At 36.0% G+C, this 27,106-nt stretch overlaps 1 protein-coding gene across 6 annotated transcripts in view; it reads left to right on the forward strand.

Annotated features, from left to right (window-relative positions):
• ARHGAP12 (Rho GTPase activating protein 12) overlaps positions 1–27,106 on the forward strand; it is a 108,767-nt gene that overhangs the window by 27,360 nt on the left and 54,301 nt on the right. For all 6 annotated transcript variants that reach the window (XM_032349344.1, XM_032349346.1, XM_032349345.1 and 3 more), the window contains exon 4: positions 19,729–19,992. In XM_032349344.1, coding sequence (XP_032205235.1) covers positions 19,729–19,992 — 264 coding nt within the window. The remainder of the gene's footprint in view (positions 1–19,728; positions 19,993–27,106) is intronic.

Genomic DNA, 27,106 nt, shown 5'->3' on the forward strand with positions numbered 1-27,106 from the left:
GAAAATTAGAACAGCAAAGTAATATTCTCCTTTGTGCATATCTTGGCCTTTTCAGAATGTAGTCTTTAAAGCCCAAGATTGTGTTCTATTTCTGCCAGTAAACTTTTGATAGCAAATAATTTAGTAAATAATCTGTATCGTGAGTACAGTACTCACTTAAAAGAAAACACCACCTTAAGATATGCCTGTAGATGCCGAGAGGTGAACTTGTGATGAAGAACTGAATTTGTATGTCAACTTGGCTGGACCATGGTGCCCAGGTATTTGGTCAGATATATTCTGAATGTTTCTGTGTAGGTGTCTTTTGGATGTGATTAACATGTAAGTCGATGGACTTTGAGTAAAGCAGATACTCTCTCCATAATGTGGATGGGTCTCATTAGAAAGACTAGAGTACAGAGTAGACCTTCCCCTCAGCGAGAAGGAATTCTGCCTGCAGACTGCCTTTGAACCTAAACTGCTACTCTTCCCTTGGTCTCCAGCCTTCCAGCCTACTCCACAGATTCTGGATTTGCCAAGCCTCCACAATTGCATGAGCCAGTTCCTTAAAATAATTTACTTTTCTCTTTCTCTCTCTATATATACACACATCCTGTTGGATCTGTTTCACTGGAGAACCCTCCCGACTACACCGGATGTGTAACTGTCTATTCATGTCTTTATCATCATAGTTAGATCCGAAAGGAAGACCTGAAGTTCATATGTAAAATCCTTTGCCAGGGGTTCCTGGGTGGCTCAGTTGGTTAAGTGTCTGCCTTCGGCTCAGGTCATGATGCCAGGGCCCTGGGATCAAGCCCTGCATTGAGCTCCCTGCTCAGCAGGAGCCTGCTTCTCCCTTCCCTCTGCCTGCTTCTCCTTCTGCTTGTGCTCTCTCTCTGTCAAATAAATAAATAAAATCTTAAAAAAAAAATCCTTTGCAGGGACATCTCAACCTAGCTTGATTAAGTCTTGTGCTCATCTCTGGGCCAATTACTCTGTTAGGTAGGTTGAGTACTCCAATTTGTCAGAACTGCATTTTTTCCAGTCTCTTCACAAAGAAGGTGTGAGGTGAGCAGGGTAATGTAATTGGCAGTCCTATCGGAATCACATCGTTTGGGGGAGGGCAGATAACCAAAGAAGGGAATGGGGGGTAGTGCTAGTATGTGAAAAGGAGAATGCTAGACAATAAGAAACAATGAATGTTCATATAGCACAGTTATTGCTATACCTTGGGATATATCTATCCTTTGGAATATGGAGTTAATATATTTATGTTTCAGAATTTTTGGATACTCAGTAAGGTCAGTTGCACACAAATTTTTTCACATCTGTAGGTAAATTCTGATAGACTTTAAATGCATGAATATTCTAGTCTGATTTAAAAAAGTCAGACATTATGTTTAAAGTCACTGTGTCAGTTAACTTGGGATATTGGAAATTTCTCTGTCTCTTGATACGTGTGTGTGTGTGTGTGTGTGTACACACACACACATATAATGGTATTAGGATCACAGTAGAGTAGTAATAGAAAATATGGTTGAAAAAAATGACATAATAGAGTCATTAAAAAATGTGTACATTATAAATATTCTATGTTTTCACCCTGTTTCCTGCCTAGGAAAGAATTTGCTAATCTAGGTGACATATCAACAAAAACAACAGATGTGGAAACATTTTTGCATTTTTCTTGAGAAAAATCTCATCTGTATGCATAGACTATCTTTAGCAATTGCTTCAGTAAATGCCAGACAGATGGTTTAGACTCAGAATGACTAACAAATAATTTTATCACCATAATTACTTTGAAGTGTGGTATAGTAACACATAAGCTCAGATTTCTGGAAAATCATGAATGTAACTTGGTACATTAAGGAAGGAGATGCAGAATAGTCTTCTGAATCAGAGAAATTTTTGTCTCAGGGCCTTTCTACAAGGTATTTGACTTCTGAAGCCCTCTTTCTGGAACCTGTGGTTGAATACTGCTCTCTTTGCCTGCTTTTCTGACTCATAGCAGTGTAAAATTCGATAACTTGAACGTAGTTGGAAAGTGGGTAACAAATTGATTTCCGATGAGAGATACAAAAATACACTAGAGGGGACTCATGAAAATAACCACAATTGGAGAGGAAGGTAAAGGGCAACTAGCTGTTGCTGAGCATTTCAATGTGTCAGGCACCAGAAGAGATGCTCACATATGCGGTTGCTTCACCCAGGCTATGTAAGGTAGGTAGAGATGATTTTCTTATTACACTGAAGAAACAATTCTATATTCTCAGTTTGCAAAGTCGGGGGAGTACTTGTATCTTTTAAAAAATACTTAAATATGACAAAATAAAAACTTGACTTTTTTTTTTTTTAAAGATTTTATTTATTTATTTGACAGAGAGAGATCACAAGTAGGCAGAGAGGCAGGCAGAGAGAGAGAGAGGAGGAAGTAGGCTCCCTGCCGAGCAGAGAGCCCAATGCGGGACTCGATCCCAGGACCCTGAGATCATGACCTGAGCCGAAGGCAGCGGCTTAACCCACTGAGCCACCCAGGCGCCCCAAAAACTTGACATTTTTGTGTTAGGAGTTGAACCAGTTGCTTTCCACAGTACACCAGTTTTACCTGAGGGAGTGATTGAGAAACTAGGGCATTTGTTAGATATTTTCTCAGATATGAACAAAGTAAGCCCATCGCTTTAAGTAAAACAGTGTTTGTTGCAATGATAAAATTCAAGCTTTAAAGTACAAATTAGAATTTTAAAAATTTATAGCTACCACCTTGAGCTTATACTTCTTAGTCTTAAGACTTTTCTGATGAAACATTGGTAATATTGAGTATTTTGTTTTGTTCTTTGTCTTTCATATTGCCTAATGAAATGTTTTAATATTTGGAAGAGAAGAAACTACCACTTTCTGAGTTTTGGTAGAATGTCAGAACAATGTCCATAATTATCTGGAAGGGCTATTAAAATATTTCTCCCTTTTCTATCTGCATATCTTCATAAGATCGTTTTCCCTTTATGTAGTTCAAAACAAATATTACAAAAGACTTAATGTAGAAGTAGATTTGTGAGTCTGGACAAAGAGATTTGTAAATGTTCAACAATGTCATCTTTCTCATTAATGTTTTTGGGGAGACTTATTAGTTTTCACTAATAGATATTTATGCTAACATATAATGGGCTTATTTTTAAATGAGTCGAACAAATTTTAAAATTTCTTTAATTTGTAATGACTAGGTAGCAATTGATAGAACATACATGAACAAAAGCTCTTTGGTACTCTCGAGTAATGTTCAGATTGAGAATTGCTGTTTTGGTGAAAGTGTACATCTGGCTATGTGATAATGGCATTTGATTGAGGCATTGCAAGATTCTTCCCCTTGGAATGTACTCCTTTGTGTAGTAGGTAAATGGTATGTGTTAGTGGTTTGTGGTTGATGATGATAAAAATTTTTTTAAAAAGATTTATTTAGTTATTTGAGAGAGTGAGAGAAGAGATGGAGAGAGAGAGAGCATGAGAAGGGGGAGGGTCAGAGGGAGGAGCAGACTGTCTGCTGAGTAGGGAGCCTGATGTGGGACTGGATCCCTGGACTCTGGGATCATGACCTGAGCCGAAGGCAGTCGCTCAACCAGCTTAGCCACCCAGGTGCCCACAATGATAAAAGTTTTTGATAAAATATTTTAAAAGTTGGCTATATACTTTTTGGCTAAACTCTTTTTCAGTTTGACAACTGATTAGGTGAATGATTTGTTAAAATCTGTGTTGGTTAAATCAGAAAGCATATATTCAGTGGTCTTTTTACAATACATAGAATTAAATTGATTTTTTTGATGTAAACCCATATAAACTATAATGAATTATAGTAATACCAAAGTGTTGGAAATTTCTTGCCTTAGGAGTAGTTTATACTTGAATCAAAAATTGTTGTGCATGAAGTCACATTCCCACAAGGAAAGCACAATATGAAAATACTCAGTTTCAAGATCTGAAAACCTTGAATATGCAAAAATAGGAATGACAAGAAGTGAAAGACTTATGTCTCTAGTAAGGATGGAAAAGAGGAAGGAATCAGACTGCCTTAAATATCTTTTGTGCTGAAGTTAGAAAATGGAAAACTCACCAAAAAAAAAAAAAAAGTCTGCCTACTATATTGGTTCTTCCTTAAGCATAATATGGAGTTTTTTTAAAGTGTATTTTAATCCATGCTCCAGCATTAGTTACAGTATTTAAAGATTATTGTACCTTTCTGTAAAGAGACCAAGACTTTTGTAGTCTTCATAATTATTACTATTAGTTGTCTTTTTAGTAGTTTGCTAGTTTTTAGTGTCTCTCCAGGACATACTCAGTGTAATTTTGGGGGGGGGGGGAAATTGTGCTATTAGATATAATTTGCCAAATTATATTAGATATAATTTGCCCTAAAATGAAAATGCTGAAAAATTCTAGGTAATAGTTTTGTTTACTGTAGGCTGTGATTACTATAATTTTTTCAATGTAGATATTCAACTTTCGGTCTGATTTAAAAAAAATCTAAACAAAAACCTTGTTTCCCTTACTCTCTAAGTTTGGAGCACTTATTTCTCCTACTGCATGAATTTGTGTGTTTATTATTTCTGACATTCATTTAAAGTCCTATAGATGTAGACTGAGTCTTATTTTGGAGACTCTGTCCTCACAATTCTACCTAGTCATTTTTTGCCTCTTAGAGCCCAGAGTATACATCTGGCCTTCTTAGTTTTTGTATCTAGTAACTTTTCCACAGATGAAGACCATAGGTGACGTTAGTTAAAATCTCGTAAGTATTTGTGTACATAATCTAGCTGAATGGTTCACAATGGGGAATTGTTTTGCCTCCCTTTCTCTATGAGAAATTAATGGAGGGGAAGGTATCCAGTCCCTTACTTTGGGAGAGTAGACAGAGATATGGTGCTGCAGTCAGAAATGTATTTGAGGGGCACCTGGGTGGCTTAGTCGTTAAGTGTCTGCTCAAGTTATCATCCCAGGGTCCTGGGATTGAGCCCCATATTGGGCTCCCTGCTCATCAGGAAGCCTGCTTCTCCCGCTCCCACTCCCCCTGCTTGTGTTCCCTCTCTCACTGTGTCTCTCTCCGTCAAATACATAAATAAAATCTTAAAAAAAATAGAAATGTATTTGAAACTTATTTTGATAAATTGGTGGGTATGTCATGACCATTATTTTATAATTTCCAAAGTACTGCAGAGCCATGAAAATAAATCTTCAGAATTGTCTTTTCCTGCTTAAAACTACCTCATGCGCCATACTTAAAGGCACTCAATAAGTTGGATGACTGTGTATTGAATAAAGTAGTAATCTGTTTACTAGTGGGATACACTTTGCATTGTTAATTATTCTACTTTTATTGTGCATAGAAAAATTAGTTGGACAGTTGAAAAAAATTTTTGAGCTTGTATTTTTGATGGTGTCAATATGGCACCCATACTTTATGAATCAAAAATCAGAACGAAGGTCTGTCCCATACTTGTTGTGACCAGGTATGGGAAGTGGAGAATGTACTTCTGGGGACAGTGGGAGGCACTGAAATCTGAACTGAACTGTATGGTTGCTATGCTCATAGACAGGAGAGTATTATTTAATTATTTAAAATCTTTATTGATTACTTATGCTATGCTAGGCGTGTTTTTGAAAGTATGGAACAGTAATGAAATTCAGATCTTTCATTAAAAGGCAAACTGGAATTAAAATTGAATAGCTTAGCACTTAATTTTTAATTATTTTTAAATTATTTTTTAAAGCACTTAGTATTTCTTGATGTTGTTTTTCTGTTTGCAGTTTCAGGGAGAGACAGTGTTTCAGCTATTAAATTTTAAAATATTTTACACTGTGATAGTGAAAGTGTTTATTAAACATAGCTCCAAGAAATGATTTGTTTTACTTCTTCTCATTAGCAAGAATATAGGTACTGAGTAACAGCCCGGACTTTGAAATCAAATAGACCTAGTTTTGATCTGAGTTTAGCAACTTCCTCATGAGGAGGAATAATTAAACTCCTGGGTGTTGAGAAGATTAACAGATAAGTCAAGTCAAGTGCTGTGAATGGAATTTATGCTTAATAAATATTAATTGCTATGTATTGTTTTTGTTCCTGCTTAAGGAAAATTTTATAGGGAAAAAAAAGACAGTTGGAAACTTTGTGGATTTCTCTTTGAGAAGCTCAAACAGAAAGTTCAAAAGAGCTTTTCTGAGGCAACCAAAAATTCTTAAATTTGTACTTAGTATTTTATATACTGTATTGGGCCTCTTACAATGTATCAGTGGGCCTGGGGCATGCATTCTTGTTTTTCCACCTATATGGACAATGTTACTACTTTAGGCATGTTTTTATTATTATTTTTTAACATAATATTGCTTACTACACTTATATTTGATAATCTTTTGTCAATTTTAATATTCTTTTAGAAAACTGATATGATACAGTTTTTTGAGGAACTTACAACCTAAAGTCTGGGAAGTACACTCAACTGCTCTGAATCTTGCTTCCTATTCCTGGGTTGGCACACTTCTCAAGGACAGCAATTTGTCTGTTAATTTTTCTTTCCTATCAGTTACGGATGTGTTGAACATTTGTTGAATGAGTAAGTGAATGAAAGAGAGCATAAAAGGCTACTAATGAAATCAAAAGACCTGGACATTATAGAATAGGACTTCTCAGTTTAATTTCCCAATTAATATATACATTGTCAAACAGAAATGTTCTTTTATTCTCTGGCACAAGTCCTTTTCTTGATTTTCCAATTTAGTCTTTAATGTACTTAACATAAGAAATATAAGCAATATCATTTAATATAATTTTAGTAAATAAGCTAGGAAAAAACCCTGCTAACCTATAGTGTCAGTCTGTTAATCTGTATTGACTTTTTCTTTCTTTTTTTTTTTTTAACTAGAACCAAGTGTAAGCATGTTAGGTGATTTGTTGAAATCCAGGTAATAAGTAGGATAAGGCAGTGCATAGGATGATCTGTGAGGCCTGAGGGAAAATATGTGGGGAAGAATAAGTTAAATAAGTTAAATTTTTTTTTTTTTTAAAGGTTTGTTAGAGAGGGCACATAAGCAGGGGGAGCGGGAGAAGGAGAAGCAGGCTCCCCACTGAACAGGGAGCCTGATGCAAGGCTCAATCCCAGGACCCTGGGATCATGACCTGAGCCGAAGGCAGAGCTTAACCTACTGAGTAACCCTGGTGGCCCGAGTAAGTTAATTTTTAAAGCTAGAGATTCTGCATTTAATTGTGTGTCTGTTTGAAGTTGGCTAGCTACTAATAAAGTATGTATGTATATATATATATACACAAGGGGAGGGGTAGAGGGAGAGGGAAATGCAAACTCCCGGTTGAGCAGAGAACCAGACATGGGGCTCAGTCCTGGGCCTCCAGGCTCATGACTGGAGCTAAAGGCAGACACTTAACCAACTGAGCCACTCAGGTATCCCTGAAGTTTTATTTTAAAATAAAATTCTTTTCAAGGCAGTCTCTAAAGGTCTTTGTGATACCTAAGTCTGTAGTTAAGAGAACTATTCTTGTCTTTTAAATAGGTATTAAAACTTATGTGTGAGACGCCTGGGTGGCTCAGTTGGTTGGACGCCTGCCTTCGGCTCAGGTCATGATCCCGGAATCCCGGGATCGAGTCCCGCATCAGGCTCCCAGCTCCATGGAGAGTCTGCTTCTCCCTCTGACCTTCTCCTCGCTCATGCTCTCTCTCACTGTCTCTCTCTCAAGTAAAAAAAAAAAAAAAAAAAAAAACAACTTATGTGTGAATTAAGAAAATTGAAACTCAGTATTAACGTAAAAGCTGGATTGCATTTTCTTCTACTCCTTTCTGAAATTTATAGGAGAATGCAAAGTATGGTAAAACTTAAAGTTTTATTACTTAGTTTAGTAAATAATATATTAGTAACATATTGGTAAGTAATATGTTTAGTAAGTAAGATGTTTAGTAAAACCTCTCTCTCAGGTATGCCAGATTTTCCTTCACTTGATTTGTCATGCTTATTATTGAAAAGCATTGGGGCGCCTGGGTGGCTCAGTTAGTGAAGTGTCTAACTTCAGCTCAGGTCATGATCCCGGTCATCTCCCTCTATGGCTTCTCCTGCTAGTACTGTCTCTTTCTCAAATAAATAAATAAAATCTTAAAGAAAAAATTATTAAACACCCATGTCATGTCAGTGGCATTGTTAAACAGTCTAGTAATGTAACATATACCTAAAGATTAGATTATTTGTTTTTACAGAAAGAGCATCTATTTCATATTTCAAGTAATTTTTTTCTTCATTGACAGTTCTGTTACTGTAATTTAAATGAGTTAAGGAAAAATAGTGTTTATCAGTTGTAACAGCTAAGTAACTAGCTTTTCTTTAGGTATAATCAAGCGGGAAGGGATGTGATCTTTTTAACTTTCAGCTACAGATTTAATGATTGAAGTGGGAATGAATAAATTTTAATGTTCCTCTAGTAACTAAATATAAATAGAAAAATATGGATACTTTTATAGTAGTCACCTCCTGTGCTGTATCACTGTTGTTACGCAGTAGTTTTCATGTTAGTGAATTCACTGAAAGAGAATATGGAGATTGAAAACTGTGATAACCAGACTTGTTTCTTCTATGGTTAGCACTTTGTTCTGTTAAAAGGAGCAAAGCATCTTTATGCCATGTTCAGTGTGTCTCATCCTGAAGAGCAACAGTATCCTAAACAGACACAGTAAACAAGAAGCCAGTAAATCTTAATTTAGATCTCTATCACAGATTTTCTCATTTGTTTTTATACACAGAGATTTCTGAACACTGGATGAAAACCTTTTTATTTCTTCTTGAATGTTCAGATACCTAATGAAAAGCTGCAAGCATGTATAAATAACCGATTTGGAATCAGAGGAGACCAACAGGATTAGGACAGGATAGGGTAATTCTGAGTCTTTAGATGAGGGTCAGTAGTTAATTTGACTTAGGGGAATGTATCTTTTGTATTTATTTATTTTAAAACATTTAAAAAAATATTTATTTATTTGAAAGAGAGAGCACAAGTGGGGGGTGGGGAAACGGAGAGAGAGAGGGAGAAGCAGACTCACTGCTTAGCAGAGAGCTTGATGTGGTACTTGATGCCAGAATCCTGAGATTGTGACCTGAGCTGAAGGCACACACTTAACTGACTGAGGCACCCAGGCGCCCCATATTTATTGTATTTAAGAGTCTTTTAAAAAAATTTCTAAACTGTAGTTGAACTAGTTTTGAAGAGCCCTAAGAGGAAACTGAGGATTTGGGAAATAAACCACAGTTTTTGATAGCATTAACTCTGTAGATTTTGAGTGTACTTAATAGATGAATTTTATTTCATGTACTTTGAAATATAAGTAGAATGTTTTGTATTTTTCTCTTTGGCAGTAAGGATGTATGAGGAGGTCTAGAGAAACAAAATTACTTTTAAACTTAGGTGCTGATTTTTTCCTCCTTTTTTGGATTAATAGTCTTCCATGTATATGTAAGATGTCAAGATGTGGAAAATATGTAAGGTATCAGGGTTATTTTTTTGAATGATGACCTTTAGAGTTAATGGTAAATTTTATTTGAGGTGTTTGAAGAGAAAAGGGCTCTTATTAGGTTTCTCAAGAGAAAAAGAACCAATAGGGTATCTATAGATACACTTTTTAAGAGACTTATAGGACTTGTCTCATGCAATCATGGAGGCTGAAAAGTCCCAAATCTGCTGTCCACAGTATCTGTGGGATACTATGCAGCCTTAAAAAGGAAATTCTGACACATGCCGCAGCGTGGATGAAATCTTGAGAACAATACATAAAATGAAATAAACCAGTCACAAAAAGGCAAATACTGTATGATTTTGCTTACATGAAGTACCTAGCATGGTTAGGTTCATTATAGACAGAAAATGGAAATGTTGGTCGCGGGGAGCTGAGGAGTGAGGGAATGGAGAGTTACCGTGTGATGTGTACAGAGTTTCAGTTTTATGAGATGAAAAAAGTTCTGAAAATGGATGGTGCTTATCGTTGCAGAGAGATTACCCAGTGTATAGACAGGCCTCAGTTTGTGAAACTTGAGGATGAACTGCTCGTTTGGACAGGTCTTGGACTTTTGATCACTGTTGTTACAAACAGTCTCCTTCTGCCTCATGCATTTTACCTTTCTTTTCTCTACCCTGTCCTGTTTTATCCTTTGGCAGCTTGGTGAACTTGCTTTAACTGGGAGCCATATTCTCACTGTGGCTTATGAAGCTTTTAGTTCTAAGCACAGTGACTACATTTCTGATTTAGAGTGAACCCAGAGTATTCATGACCGTGAACTAGCCCTTCCTCCTTGCCTGCTCTGGATTTTCTAGGTAAACTTAAAGTTTTAGATACTGACTTCCATAGGTATCATCAGTGTGTTTTTGCCTTTATAGCTTAGGCTGTAGAATTTCATTTCAGAATTGTTACATAGGTTTAAAACTAATGGCCTTTTTCTCTTCTACAATTTTTAAAAAAAATCTCATTTCAGAATAAATAAGAGAATACAAGTAAACAAACCAGCCATAATTTCATGAAACAAGTTATAAGAATTTATATATAGGCTTGATTTTTTTCAGGCATACATATGAGTGAATGTACACACACATTTTTATATTAGGTTCATCTATAGGAATATACCTTTTCTGAATATCTTTTAAGGAATTCAGGGCTTAAATATTTCTTCGTTAGTATAAAGTGGCCATTAAAGTGATGGAAATCATCTAGTTTTTATTTGCTTTGTATAGGTATAAGGTTTTCAGTACAGCTTTAAGGATATCATACTTTAAACTCTATAAATTATGCACTGAATTTGGAATTTATTAGATTATTCAAGCAACTGTATTATAGTGTTGTCTTGTGGGTTCTTAACAAATTGGTACATGTGGTAAGTTAGAAATCCATTTATTTGGTTCTCTTCATTTGAGTGACAATTTATATTTTCTTTAGATAGTTTTTCAGAATATTTTACTTCAGAATCATATATCCCCAAAAAAGAGAAGAATGGATTTTTTTCAGAAAATGACAGAAAGGATGGTATATCAGCCAATTAAATGTGTACTGTGTACTTGGTTAATTTTTATTTTTTTTTTGAAATTTATTTTTGGCTGTAATGAGAAACCTCAATGTCTAAGCTTAGACTTCTGCGTGTACTATGTGCTTTCAACAAATAAACACAGATTCATTCTTTTCATTCGTGATTGTGCCATAAACTTGTTAGTCTCTAGAACTTTCAGAAGCCATAGAGTATTATTTAGTCATCCTCTGAATGCTGATTATACAGTTAGCATTCAAGTCCCTAGAGAGAGAGATTTTTGATAATGAATGGCAGTGGACCAGGCCATTGCATGTTGCTTCATCAGTATAAAATTGTAGCTAAGTCTTGCTCTTTCAGCATAATGTCCTATTGGAGAATTTTGTTTGCTTAACTGACCAAGGACAAGCATATCTTGTTGAATACTTTCAGTACACATTTAACAATGAGGTTTCAGCAGTAAATTATTAGTTCCTGTCAGCTGTTGCATTTATCTTTCTTTTTTCAAAAATTTTTTATGGATTGGGAAAGTAGTTACTGGGAAAATTTTTCAGAATCTGAGTCAGGGCTTGAGAAGAGATCTTCAGTTTATTCGTTTCTAGACTTTGAAAATACAGTGTGTTTAAGACATGATCTTGCTCTAAACTCTTGGGCTTTGAGTTTCTTTGGAAAGACTGAAAAATAACAACTAAACATAATTTAGTATGAGGTGAACTATAAGTGAACACAGAATGCTGTAGATTGATACTGTCCAGTATAGCAGCCGGTTGCTATGTTGTGGTTATTGAGCACTTGAATGCGTGGCTGATAGACTGAAGAACTGAACTTATTTTAGTTTCAATTATTTTAAGTTAAATTTAAAAACTGATATAGAATAATTTGAGTATGTGAATTTGTTTTTTCAGTTGTAAATTTTATGAAATCTAAATACAGATCAAGTACTTCTTGAAATTTTAGGATTTGAATTGAAATACACTAGAAAGTATACACTGGATTGTAAAGACTTGTAATTTTTATATTGATTATATAGTAAAATGCTAATATTTTAGATGTATTGGGTTAAGCGAATATATGAATTCAATTCACCTCCTTCTTTATACCTTTCTAAAGTGGCTACTAGAAACTTCTTTTTTAAGTAGGCCCCATGCCTAGCATGGAGCCCAGTGTCGGGCTTGAACTCACAACCCTGAGATCAAGACCTGAGCTGAGATCAGGAGTCAGATGCTTAACAGACGGAGCCACCCTGGTGTCCCCACTAGAAAATTTTACATGTCATACCTGGCTCACATTATATTTGTGTTCGTGCTGCCCTAGATAGATGGGAATTCTACATTGAGGAATAGAGGAGCGTCTCAAAGAGAAGGTGAACTAGCTGTTTATGGTTGTTCAGGCTGAGGATATAAGGAATTTGAGGAGTGTGCAAAGGATCCACTCTAGCAGGTCTTTCAAAATACATGTCCATCATTTAAGGGAGAGAGGTGGATGTTGGAGGGCTCAAATTCATGGCCTAATAAAACAGGAGTAAGGAATTAATTTCAGTATATGAATTCCATGATAGCATCTTAGTTTATATGAAAGTCGTTTTCATCCGGGGATGTGTTGAGTGTTTACCATGTGCAGGTGCTATACTAGGCACTATAGATGAAGAGATAAACGAGGCAAACATTTCTACCTTAAAGATAGTCAAGTTCTAGAAGAAAAGCCAGATAAGTAAATCTGAGATTACAGTACAGTGTAATAAGTACCACAGTAAGCTGCAGCATCGTGAGGTTATAGGAAGAGGTGCATTGTAAGGGCACAACAGAAAATTACTGGAGGACGTGGGTGTGGGCTTAATCTTTAAGGGAAAGTTTGTCTTTTGTTCTTTCTTTGGCAAGTCTTTGTACCTATGATAAACTTTCTAATTGTGCACACCCTCGTGACTATGTATAGATAGGTCCCTTTTACCTGGGTCTTTTCACTGTGGTGTCTGTCAGCTCTTACCTGTACACCCTCTAGGTACAGACTGTCTTTACCTACCAGTAAATTTAGTTTACAGCATGGCATGATTGCACTATTGTCAGTTGGCATCTGATTTTGCAGGTTGGTAGCACAGAAATGACTTGATCAGTATGTTTGTTTATGGCTTCCTAGAAATAAGCATTTATTACCTCACAGCTTTCCTACTTGGGGCCTGCCTTCTTGTCTGTCAGGGGAGAGGCAGAAATGGTGGCAGATCTCTGATGGTGTAAAGGGGTTGTTCAGTTGTTGGTCAAGGTGATCAAAGAGGAGGGGAAGAGGACAGAAGCAAGATGAAAGGTGAGGGGCTAAAAAAGTTTTAATATATTAATATAAGGTATCAAACCCAATAGGAATTGAGCAACCGCAAGTGCAATAAATAGAAAAACAACAGAAAAGGGTTTTTTTTTTTTGTGGTTGTTCTTTTTTTACCGTGAAAATAATATTTATTAAAGCTTTTCACAGTGCTGACTTTCCTTAGCCACCAGTTATGTTTCATTTTGGGAAGGCCGCTTTTTATTTCTTTGTGTTATGTCAGCTAAAAACAGGTTTAAATGTACTTGAAGCGCTCTTCACCACTTCCATTGGACTTCCTTGGCTTCCTCCTGCTTCCGTTTACAGTCCAGTTAAAGCTCTGCTGTGAACCTTTCCTCCATGTCACATCTCACTGTCTTCTTGTTTATTGCCACTTTTTTGTGCCCTAGAGCATCCTGTACATGGAGCTCTCTGCAGCAGAAGTCATGCCATTGGAATCATTTTATTATCTCTCTCTTTCGGGTTGCTGGCCCTTAAGGACAGGAACAGTCTTACATCTTCCACACAGCTCGAAATTAGTTCTCATGTTAGCTAAGTAAGTAAAATCAGAGAAAATGTCCTTGTGCTCTGCAGACCCTGAAATCTCAGTGCGGTCATGCTTTAAGATGCAAACATTAGAATTTATATCGTAAAATTATCAAACAAGGTGTTTGTTTTTTAATGTGTTTTTGTCTCTAAAATTTGGTCTTAAGCAAAAAGATTTCTTTTGAAAAGTTAATATTTTCCAGTTAAAATTGATACATGATTTTCAGTTGTGAAACTAAAACAGATTTTAGTGTTGTTAACTGAATATTGGCTTGTTGGTTATTATTTTGTCCTCTATTCTGTTAACTGGCCCAGTATTATAATTAGTAATTATGGTAAGGCAGAGTTTAAGCAGGTAAATTACCAAAGGCACATAAATGTCTTCTTTCCACATGAATTAAAATAGAGTTAAAAAATAATTAAAATTTTGTTTTGGAGTCTGATATTTGGTAAGTGCTTTGTTTGTTTACCCATAAACTAAATCAAAGATATGATTATAGGCTGCAGGGACTTAAAGTGATTATTCAGTAACATAAACATAAATATATTTATGTAAATATAATTCATCATTGTTACTGTTTTTTTAGTGGTTATTATAAAGGTAGGTACCTGAGTATTAATACTGAGTAGCATATGCTATTTAAGAAACAATAGGTATAGCTCCTTAGTTAATATGTATTCTGCCATTCTCTGAAGTTTATTTTAGAAGCAGTTCTTGAACTAATGTTAAAAAAGGGGACAAATCTCAGTATTTTTGGTATTAAAGTAGGGCTTCAGGGAGAGTCTAAGTTTAGAGTACTTTTCTTTTTTTTTTTTTAATATTTTTTATTATGTTAGTCACCATACAGTATGTCATTAGTTTTTAATGTAGTGTTCTAAGATTCATTGTTTACGTGTAACACCCAGTGCTCCATGCAATACGTGCCCTCCTTAATTCCCATCACCAGGCCAACCCAACCCATCTCCCCATCCCCCTCACCTCTAAAACCCTCAGTTTGTTTCTTGGAATCCAGTCTTCCTCCTCTGATTTCCCCCACCCCGACCCCTTGATTTTTCCCTTCCTTCTCCTGATAGCCTCCAAAAATGAAAAAATAAATAAATAAAGTTACCTTCTTATATATATGGTTCCCCAATTTTTTCTTTCTGTGGATAGTGGGAGGACTATTTTAGTCTCTGTATAGATAAAGTGGAACAGGCCAGGGCTTTTTTTAAATATAAAATTGGGTCATGTGGAGAGGTACTAGTCCCAATTCAGTTGTTAATTAATGACAGATATGGCCCATAAAATTAACTTTGTTTCTGTGTTCTCCTTTAAAATTTTTTTTTTTTGGTCTGAAAAAACACTGATTCTTGTCTACAGTTCATGAACAAGGTGCTTTGTTAGTTTAAGTGCACAATACTTAAGTCTTAAAAATTATCCAAAATTAATTTTTATGTGATTCATATGTTGAAAGTGGCTGTTATTAATTTAATTCTTTTGGTTATCTGCAGAGAAACAACTGGTTGTATGAACAGAATTGCCTTTAAGTACTTTGATTTTTATAATAGAAGTTTATTGGACCAGAGGGAGTAGTTTACCCTGAATGCATTCAAGATGTAATTTTATCAGTGTGTTCCAAATAATAGTGTACATAAGGATCCCATAGAATACTTAAAAATACAGATTCTTGACTATCATTCTTCACCATTTTCCACCCCCAGTGACTCTGGGATATGACTCAAGAATTTTAAGTTTAAAGATAAACATTCCTGAGCCTGATACAGATGATCCACTGACCACCTGTTAAGAAAGACTAGTCACAACAGCACTACGTGTTAATACTCTTATTGTCACTTTTATGAGTCTCCTGGACTGAGCAAGTGCCCTGGATTCTTATCTTCATCAAACTCTAAAGGTAGTAATTCTCACTGTAAAATTGGAAAAAATAAAATTGAGAAATAAAGCACATAGAAAAAAAATATATATATAATCCCGTTATCCAAAGAAGACTGATAAATGTTTTAGTTGTTTTTTTCTCCATACTTGTAAATTCTTAGTTGGAGTTTATTTGGAAGTTAGAAGCAGTTTTATATTCTGTTATTCCCATTAAGCTCATAACTTTTTATAATGTTATTAAAAATCATCATCATCATTTTTTTTTAAAGATTTTATTTATTTATTTGACAGGCAGAGATCACAAGTAGGCAGTGAGGGAGGCAGAGAGAGAGGGGGAAGCAGGCTCCCCGCTGAGCAGAGAGCCCTATGCGAGGCTCCATCCCAGCACACCGAGATCATGACCCTAGCCGAAGGCAGAGGCTTTAACCCACTGAGCCACCTTTTTATTGCCACTCAAAAAATATATATAAATTGCCTCATACATCATTGTTTACTTAACCATTCCTCTATTTCTGGATGTTTAGATGGTTTCTTTTTTTACTTAATTAAAAAAAATTAACATTTCATGTATTATTGGTTTCAGAGGTATAGGTCTGTGATTCATCAGCTTTAATATAATACCCAGTGCTCATTACATCACATGCCCTTCTTGATGTCTGTCCCCTAGTTACCCCGCCCCTTCATCCCTCTCCCTTCCAGCAACCCTGTTTGTTTCCTATGATTAAGAATTTCTTATGGTTTGTGTCCCTAGCAGGTTTCGTCTTGTTTTTTTTTTTTCTCTTCCCCGATGATCCTCTGTTTTGTTTCTCAAATTCCACATATCAGTGAGATCATATGTAACTGTCTTTCTCTGATTGACTTAATCCTCTAGTTCCATCTACATCATTACAAATGGCAAGGTTTCATTTTTAATGGCTGCATAATATTCGTGTGTGTGTATCACATCTTCATTCATTCATGTGTTGGTGGACATCACGACTCTCTCCATAGTTTGGCTATCGTGGACATTACTGCTTATAAACATTGGGGTGCTCATGCCCCTTCAGATCACTACATTTGCATCTTTGGGGTAAATATCCAGTAGTGCAATTGCTGGGTTGTTGGGTAGCTCTATTTTCAACTTTTTTTTTTTTTTAAGATTTAATTTATTTATTTGTCAGAGAGAGAGAGAGAGCAAGAGCGAGCAGAGACAGAGTGGCAGGCAGAGTCAGAGGGAGAAGCAGGCTCCCCGCGGAGCATGGAGCCCGATGTGGGACTCGATCCCAGGACGCTGGGATCATGACCTGAGCCAAAGGCAGCTGCTTAACCAACTGAGCCACCCAGGCATCCCAACTATTTTCAACTTTTTGAGGAACCTCCATACTGTTTTCCAAAGTGGCTGCACCAGCTTGCATTCCGCCAACAGTGTAGAAGGGTTCCCCTTTCTCTGCATCCTTGCCAACACCTGTTGTTTCCTGACGTGTTAATTTTAGCCATTCTGTCTGGTGTGAGGCAGTATCTCATTGTGGTTTTGACTTGTATTTCCGTGATGCGGTTGATGCTGAGCACTTTTTCATGTGTCTGTTGGTCATGGGCTCTTGGTTTTTTTGGGAGATTTTTGATGACTGCTTCAATTTCCTTACTCGTTATGGGTTTGTTCAGGTTTTCTGTATCTTCCTGGTTCAGTTCTGGTAGTTTATATGTCTCTAGGAATGCATATATTTCTTCCAGATTATCTAATTTGCTGTCATATAGCTGCTTATAATATATTCTTATAATTGTTTGTATTTGTTTAGTGTTGGTTGTAATCTTTCCTCTTTCATTCATGATTTTATTAAGTTTGGGTCCTTTCTCTTTTCTTTTTGATAATCTGGTCAGGGGTTTATCAGTCTTACTAATTTCTTCAAAGAATCAGCTCCTAGTTTTGTTGATCTGTTCTACTGTTCTTTTGGTTTCTATTTCATTAATTTCTGCTCTGATCTTTATTTCTCTTCCCCTGCTAGGTTTAGGCTTTATTTGCTTAGACAGATAGACAGACTTTCTTAATATTTCTACTTCTTTCCTGAATTACTTAATGCCGTGCTGGATTTGATTGCTAATGTTTTACTTCATATATTTTCATTTATATTTATAAGTGAGGTTGGTTATAATTTTCTTTCATTTAATTCTTCTCCAGTTTTGTTTTAGAATTATGCTAGCCTCATAAACTGTGTTGAAGCATTTCAGTTTTTTAAATTAGAAAAACTGTTTGAACTGTTTAAATAATAGGAATTGGTTGTTTCTTAAAGATTTAATATAATTTTCCATAAACAGCTTTTAGAAAATGGCGTTTCTTGGTGTCTTTATTTCTCCCAGTCTAGTAAAGCATTAGGAACAAAGTAAGAACTTCTTTTAACACTTGTTGAATAAATATTCTCTAGATAAGGTTCTGGGAAATGATTTGCTATATAGAATTGTTTGTTATATTAAAAGACTTCATTGTAGTAAGAGAAACATTGTTACCTTGGCTAATTCACCAGGATATGGAATTAGTCTGGAAGAGAAATACTGCATGGAAATCTGTCTTCCTAGATAGATTTTCTTCATAGAAAGGTGCTCTTTGGTGGTAGTCTAATTTCAAAGCTAACATTTCAAGGAAAACAGTCTCATTTGTATCATTGAATACAGTAGTTGGGTAATTACCATGTGTAAAAAGACTGAATGTAATCGTTTTACATACGTATTCATGTGTGGAGTTATTTTTAATGTGTTCCCTTTAAAATCTTATTCTGTGACTTATATCCGTTATAATTATTTTACAGACAAAATAATATTTTAGAAGTTAAAGTACTTTAATTTTATTAAGACTGATTCAGTGTATCCATCTGCATTTCCTTTTTTAAATTCTGTATTTTTAAGCATTCATAAAGCTCTTGGGTACATTATAGAAGTAATTAAATTTCTGAGTATAACCCTAGGATTTATATAGTAAAGCAGCCCAGGGTCAGCTATTTCCCCAGAGGATGTTTGGCAACATCTGGATACTTTTTAATAGACACAGTGGAAATGCCACTAACATCTAGTGGGTAGAGATGCTAGTAAACATTATAAAACACAAGATAGCCCCCTGCAGTAAAGAATTATCTGACCCAAAATGTTATGGGTGCGCAGGTTGAGAATGCAAAGTGTATGAAGAATATTCTGCTCTTGACTGACATCTAGTGAGACATATAAAAATAATAAGTAAAAATGTAGATTGAGATTAAGCATTTAAATCAGTTACTGCTGATTCTTATTTTTCCACTGTTAGGAAATTCACAAATAAGGAACCTAGGAGGAGATTATATGATTTATTGGTATTGAGAAATTCTAGCTGAGGAAGAATGGAATGTAGTAAATTCTTAGCTGAAATGTTTTATCTCCTTTACCTTTCACTTTTATATTCCTGATTTAATATTTGACAGTTTTCTATCAAAATCTTTCTTTTGATAGTTTTCTGAATAAATGTTGAATTACGCATGTGTAAGACTTTTCGTATTTAAAAAAAATTGCCTAAAATCATAGACTTTCAGAGACAAAGAAGACCTATGTGGTTTAATCTGATTCCCTCATTTATAGAGATGTAAAAATTCAATTTCAGGAAGGATGAGATGATCTAATCCAATGTTCTACAACTTGTTAGTGCCAGATCTTGAACTGGAACTCACAGTTCCTGACTTCTAGTGGACTATTCTTTCAGGGTGAGGGAAAGTTACTAAGTATATTTTGGATTGTGTTTGAAACTTTTATGTTTTCTTCAACCAAATCATGAATTTTAATACTGTGAAATTGTTTTTTCTTTAGAGAGAATATATATATATATATATATATATATATATATATATATATATATATATTTACACACACACACCTGTATATGTGTTTTAAAATAAGCTTATATGTATTTTCTGGGTCTCATGTTTCATTTAATTTTTATTTGTAAATGTTATGCCAGTTTAAGCTTGAATATTTCACATTTTTCACAGGCAACAACACCTCCAAATCAAGGACGTCCGGATTCTCCTGTCTATGCTAATCTACAAGAACTGAAAATATCCCAGTCTGCTCTCCCTCCGCTTCCTGGGAGCCCAGCAATTCAGATTAATGGAGAATGGGAAACTCATAAAGATAGTTCAGGGCGTTGTTATTACTATAACAGAGGAACCCAGGAAAGAACCTGGAAACCACCTCGTTGGACTCGGGATACGAGCATAAGCAAGGGAGAGTTCCAGAGTCCAGGAGACCAAGAGGTATGAATAATTAAGGAATCAACCAGTGGCTTACCAAACTTTCTCTCTTTTCATTATTCAAGGCCAAGGAAATGAGAGGTTTGTTTCTTGGTATTGAAATGATAGAATACTTGAAATCTCTAAGCTATTAAATGTTCTTTCCCACTTTCATTATATTAATGCTAATTCTAATATCTAACTAATAGACAGTAGCTAACCTTATAATGTATTTACTAGTTCCTGAATTAAGTAATTTAAAATTGCTTAGTACCAGTGGCTTTCCTCACATTATAGAAGATACTAATATAGTTACTGTTATTGCCAAATCAGGGACTTTTTTAGAAAAAGGAAAGAAAATATATGATGTGACTTAGCCACATAAATAAAAACAAAGTTATGAACTAATTAAAATAGACACTTTCTGTATTGGTTTGCTGTGACTACTGAGATGTTTTCAGTGTTTCAGAGGTGCAAGATCACTTTTTATTTATATGTAAGGAAAATAAGTATAATGTAATTCCTTTGCTATAAATGGGCCATCTTGTAAAGTATGACTGTTCAGTCTAAAATCATTATTTTCTGTGTCTAGTGTTCATACTACTACTCCCACCCTGCCCCGCCCCAACCTTTGTTTCACCTTCACCTCTTAGAGGGTGGTGCAGTGAACTTGGCCAGCTATACTTTGAGAGACAGTCATGTCAGAGATCTGGAGAGATTCCTTGGGACCATTTAGACATGCAGGAGAAGCTTGGGTAGAACTGACAGAATGGAATTAAATCCTGCTGTTTGGTAGAGGGAGGCCCCTATGCCTGCATAGGACACACTGCTCTTACAGAAAGCATGTGGCATAAAAACAACTCTTTAGGTAGGAGCTGGGAAAATCAGGTGGCGCATCCTGTATTTAGCAGAATCGAAAAACTTTTTGTAGTTAATGACTCCTCTTGTCCTATTTTTTCAGTTGGTTATTTATAGCTTTGGTTTGGTGATAACTTGTACTTTTTAGTGTTCAAGATTGAGATCAAGAGTAGTGAGAGAAATTTGTTCTTGTGTTACTATAATAAGAAAAATGTTGAGAAAGTTATTTGAATTGTAGATTTAGAAAGATATCAAATTACATTGTCCTGTATGTGAATAATAAAGTAAAATCTAATAATTTGGAAGAATTAGGGAGAGCTCAATTATAGAATAAGGAGATTTAAAGTACACACAGCAACTTTAAGCATGTTTTTTAGCTTTCCATATTAATAAATAGATGAGAGTGATTTGTATATCAGAATCTCTGCTTACTTGGCCTCTGCACAAACTGGATAAAAATAGTTAATTACAAAGTGGCTAGAGCACATTTTCTAATAATTTCTTGAGAAAGGTTGCATATAGGAGGTGATACTGAGACTTTGTATGTGAAAAATGTTTATATTCTGCACTTACATTTAATTGGTAGCTTGTTGAGTATAGAGTTCTAGGTTGGAAATATTTTTTTCTCAACAGTTGGAGGGCATTTTGAACTTCACTGTATGGCAATACGGATCAGCTGCTTGCCAGGAGTCTCCAGTATCAAGACCATTAGGTCTTTCTTTTAGACTACTCAGTCTTCACTCTTGACAGAAGTCTTAAAATCTGCCAAGAAAGTCAGGGCTGCAGCCTCTTGGTAGTCAGTATTAGTTTTGCTTATAGTCCCTCAGTCTCCTCGTTTCTGTTTGGTACCTTGTGTCCCAGTTGTGCCTCTTGTCTTCCAAATCAGAATCTTACTGTTTTTCTCTTGTAAGAGGTAATTAATTCCTGTACTTCAACTAGGAAAAGGAAAGGGTGCACACCTAGCAAGCAGGCCAGAAGGAAAGGGATTCTGGCAATTTTAGTCTTCATTGCAGTACCCCTGCCTTCACCCCTAGTTCCAGGAGGACCTAATACTGTTACTTCCTGAGCCATTTGAAGATTCTGCTCTGTAAAGCGGTTGGATTTCACTTCCCTCTCCAACTCCACAGCCTCCCTTCACCATTTTAGAATCTGCTTTCTTTGTAGATGAGTTAGTCTTTTGTTCATTTGCTTCTCAGCTTCCAGAGTTTTGTGATTGCTTACATCTTGTGTTCTCCCTGTTCTTGGTAGTATAAGTCTTTAAAAACATATTTCAGTACTTTTAGTGGGGTTTGAGAAGGGGAATAAGTGTTAACTCTTCCATCTAATTCAGAGCTTATTATTTTAGTGGTTATCTTAGAGCAGTGGATCTCAACTGGGTACAGTTTTGCCTCCTGGGGGACATTAGACAATGGGGACATTTTTTTGTTAAACTCAAGGAGGGGTACTGGCATCTCTTGGGTAGAAGCCAGAGATGCTGTTAAACATCCTGTGATACACAAGATAGCTCCCACAACAAAGACTCATCTGGCCCTAAATGTCAGTAGTGCTGCTGTTGCAAACCCTGCCTTTAGAAATGTTAACGTGCATACTCACCAGAGCCTAGTCAGCGTCCTCTCGCTCTTTAGAGCCAAGTGAGAACTGTATGTGCCATTTGCTATTGTTGTCTTTTATTTCAGTTTTTAGCCCGCGTATTGTTGTACATGGTGATTCTTAAATTCATCCTCCTGTTTGACATTTTTTTCCCCCTCACACTCCTTTATGCAAGTCAGATTATTTTGGATAACTTTTATCTTGGATAACTACTGTCTTAAGCACATACATTTAAAATTTTTTTAGTGAGGATTTGTTAGTGATAGAATCTTAGTTTAAAATTTAGTGATGATGTTAGTGATAGAATCTTAGTTTTTGTCTAGAAATTTATTTTTCCTCATTTTTGAAGAATATCTTTACTTGATACACAGTTCTTTTTTAAAGGATTTTTAAAAACTTATTTATCTGACAGAGCACAAACAGGGAGAGGGAGAAACAGATTTCCTGATGAGCAAGGAGCCCAACCCAGGACCCTGGGATCATGACCTGAGCTGAAGGGAGTCAGTCAACCAGCTAAGCCACCTAGGCACCCCGTGATATACAGTTATAAGTTGACTGCTTACTTGTTTGTTTCTTCCTGGTTCACTGAAGATTTTATTCTCCTGTTTTCAGGCTTCCGTTCTTGATGTTGGAAATTCAGCTGTCAGTTTGATTTTTCATTCCTTAAAGAACAGCTTGTCCCTTCTGGCTGGCAGCTTTTAAGATCTCGTATCTGTAATTTTTCTATAATATGATTAGGTGAAGGTATCTTATTTCCTGCCCAGGGTGTTGTTGGGGTTCTTTTTTTTTTTTTCCTTTTCTATTCTTTTTTTTTTTTTTAAAGATTTTATTTATTTGAGAGAGAGAGAGCACAAGCAGGGGGAGGGGAAAAAGGACAGGGAGAAGGAGGCTCCCCACTGAGCAAGGAGCCCAACCAAGGACCACCCCCCCACCCCCATCATGATATGAGCTGAAGGCAGACTCTTAAGCGGTTGAGCCACCAGGTGCCCCTTTTGTTGGGATTCTTGAACTTGAGGGGTCCTATCTTTGATTAGTTCTAGAAAATTCCTACTTGTCTATATATAGCCTCTGTCCCACTTTCTGTTTCCTCTCATTCTGGAGCTTTGATTAGATGAATATTTAATCTGCTTGCATTGGTCATGTCTTGATTTCCCTTTACTTGTGAATTTTATCTCTGTTTCTCTTTGTGCTTCATTCTCAATGATTTTTGATGTAGTTCTTGTTCATTATTTTTCATCTTTATTATTAAACTAGTCCTTAAATTTTATTTTATTTATTTTATTTTTTTAAAGATTCTATCTATTTATTTGACACACACACAGAGAAATCACAAGTAGGGAGAAAAGGCAGGCAGAGAGAGAGGGAGAAGCAGGCTCTCCGCGAGCAGAGAGCCCGATGCTGGACTCCATCCCAGAACCCTGAGATCATGACCTGAGCCGAAGGCAGAGGCTTAACCCACTGAGCCACCCAGGCACCCCAGTCCTTAAATTTTAAAAACATCTTAGTTTTTATTTATTTGGGAGAGCGTCTCATCTTATTACTTTGAAAAGTTTTAAACCTAAAAAACAGTATAGTGAACATCCACATACTAGGTAGCGGTTCATGTAGATTTATCTGTTTGAACATTTTGCCACATTTTGCTTCTTTTCTTCCTCCTTCTACCTCCTAGTAATTTCTTTTCTAAACCATTTGGATTAAGACAACATAATATTTTGTTGTCTAAGTATAAGGATGTTTTCCAGCAAAACTGTTGTCAGTTTTTGGTGAAAAATTATTGTGCCCAAGAAGTTTAATATTGATATGTTATTTAATACACAGTTAATATTCAGTGTTTCTCACTTGTCAAGTAATGTTCCTTATAGTTTTTTTTCCTGTACTGAAAGACCCAGTGAAGGATAATGTATTTCATATCTTTCTTTAGTCTTATTTTGTATTTAATTTAATTTAATTTATTTTTAAAGATTTTATTTATTAGCAAGAGAGCTCATGAGTGGGGTAGAGGGTGAGCTGTTTTGGGCAGAGGGAGAGAAGCAGACTTCGTGCTGAGTAGGAAGCCCGATGTGGGACTCAGTCCCAGGACCCTGAGATCGTGACCTGAGCCACTTGGGTATATATATATATAAAATAATTCTAGTATATAAGGTCTTTAAGAGTTGAATTATTCTGCTTTTCTGATGACTCTTAATCAAGGTGTTTTGTTTCACATCGTGTCTACATATGTTTTATTTATTTATTTTTAAAGATTTTATTTATTTGTTAGAGAGGGGGAGAGAGAGAGAGCACACAAGCAGGGGGAGCAGCAGGCAGAGGGAAGAGCATGTTTCCTGCTGACAGGGAGCCCAATGTGGAACTTGATCCCAAGACTGTGGGAACATGACCTGAAGGCATACACTTAACTGACTGAGCTGCCCAGGTGTCCCCTGTATGTGTGTTTTAATATGTGACTATATATAGTGCTTAGACATTTTTATATATAGGAAGTCTTTAATGCTGGGGTTGAAAGCTTGTTCTGTTAGAGAGGACTTGCTTTTGTTTCTGCCAGGAAGCTAGTATCCTGTAAACATTTGAAACTGAATTTTCAGCTTTAGTTTTTTAGGCCATCCAAGTAGTAGTAATTTAGATTGCGTGAAGCCTGGTTTGCGGTTGGGGATTCTCCCATTTCCCCCCCACTTATCTGGGAAGATTCCTGTTATTTCCATTGTGTGGAATAAAAGGACAAGACTTATTTCTGCCTCACTGGTAATCTGAGGGTGTACTACTTTGGGGTGTCAGTTCTTTATCAGGGGGAAATCCGGTTATACTCCGTACTTTTGGTAGTCTCAACTCCTGTTCCCCACTACTTGATGCCTTGAAAACTAACGTTCTAGTGTGAGGTTTGACATATGCCTTCAAAGAGAAAGCTGGTCATTACATTCTACTTAGTTTTTGACCTCTGAGTATTTCTTAGCCTTTTGCTTCTTGATGAGTCGTAAAAAAAATTATGTAATATTTTATTGTTTTAATCCAGGTGGTCATTTCAGTACCTACGTGTCATTGTCCTGTAAATGGAACGCCTCTGTAGCACACTCTATAAGGCTATATTTGCTGCAAAGTATATACCCCAACATTACTGAGCCAAGTACCCTGCTGAATGGAGTTATGAGTATAGCACAGAAAGCATTTAGAGAATGCTTACCAAGCGAGCATAGGCAGGCAGAGGTAGAGGAAGAAGCAGGCATCCAAAAGAATGAGGAGCCTGATGTGGGATCCTAGGACGGTGGGGTCATGACCCAAGTTAAAGGCAGATGCCCAAATGACTGAGCCATCCAAGCATCCCAGTACCTCTGGTTCTATAAAATAATAAAACATATTGAGATACATGTTTCTCTTCATGCAAAAAAGGAACATCTTGGGGTGCCTGGGTGGCTCAGTGGGTAAAGCCACTGCCTTCAGCTCAGGTCATGATCTCAGGTCCTGGGATCGAGCCCCGCGTTGGGCTCTCTGCTCAGCGGGGAGCCTGCTTCCCTTTCTCTCTCTGCCTACTTGTGAAATCTCTCTCTCTCTCTGCCAAATAAATAAATGGAATCTTAAAATTAAAAAAAAAAAGGAACATCTTACTGCACAAAAATTGGGAAATTATGGGAGCATTTCATTAGCTAGAAAGTCATGTTTATGAAAATATTGATTTAGTGACTTTGTTTCCTAAATTAGTTTTACTATTATAAGACATAATTGACATACAGCATTGGTTAGTTTCAGGTGTACAATGTGATGATTCTATATTTGTGTATATTGTGAAATGATCACATTAAGTCTAGTAAAGAATTTTTTTGTCATGTGAGAAGTTTTAAGATCCACTCTTTTAGCAACTTTCACATATGTAATACAGTATTATTGTGTTTTCCATGCAGTACTTTATATCTATATCCCCGTGACTTATTTATTTTATAACTGGAAATTTGTGCTTTTTAGCCCTTTTCCCAATGGGTGAACCTGCCTTCTCCCTCACCTCTGGCAACTACCAGTCTGTTCTCTCTATCTGTTAGCTTGTTCTGTTTTGTTTTGAAGATTCCACATAAGTGGGATCATATGGTATTTGTTTTTCTCTGACGTATTTGACTTAGCATAATGGCCGTAATGTCCATCTGTGTCGTTGCAAATGGTAAAATTTTGTTCTTTTTTTATGGCTGAATAATATTCCATTGTATAGATTTCTTTTCTCTGTTTCTAGAAGATTTTATTGTACTGTACTTAAGTGGTCTCAATTTAAAAACAAGTCTTGATTTTTAAAATAGGTTTTCCATTTTTAACATTACTCTTAAAAAATGTATATAGGTCACTTTATGCAGGGTTTCTGTAAAGTTGTCTATGTCAGTTTTTGTGAACATGTTACTATTAGTATGTTTCTTTTTTCTACAACATTGAAAATCTACACAGTTAAGTGTTTTAGACCAAATTATGATGATAGAAGATATAGTTTGAGTCAGATTTAATTGCAGGAAGTATTTTACCTAGAAGTGATCCTGGAGGGGTCATTTATAAGAACTCTAATCTCATAAATATTCGTGAATGAATGAAGTTTAAGTGCAGTAAGCAAATTGCTACTTACTCACATTATGGTGCCTATTGTTTGAAAAAGCAGAAATTAACTTTTGTCAATCTTATTTGCTTCTCTTGTATGTCTGGATTTTATCATGCTTTTAAAAGTAAA

The sequence above is a fragment of the Mustela erminea genome, chromosome 6 (genome assembly GCF_009829155.1).
Source record: "Mustela erminea isolate mMusErm1 chromosome 6, mMusErm1.Pri, whole genome shotgun sequence".
Lineage (NCBI taxonomy): Eukaryota > Metazoa > Chordata > Mammalia > Carnivora > Mustelidae > Mustela > Mustela erminea.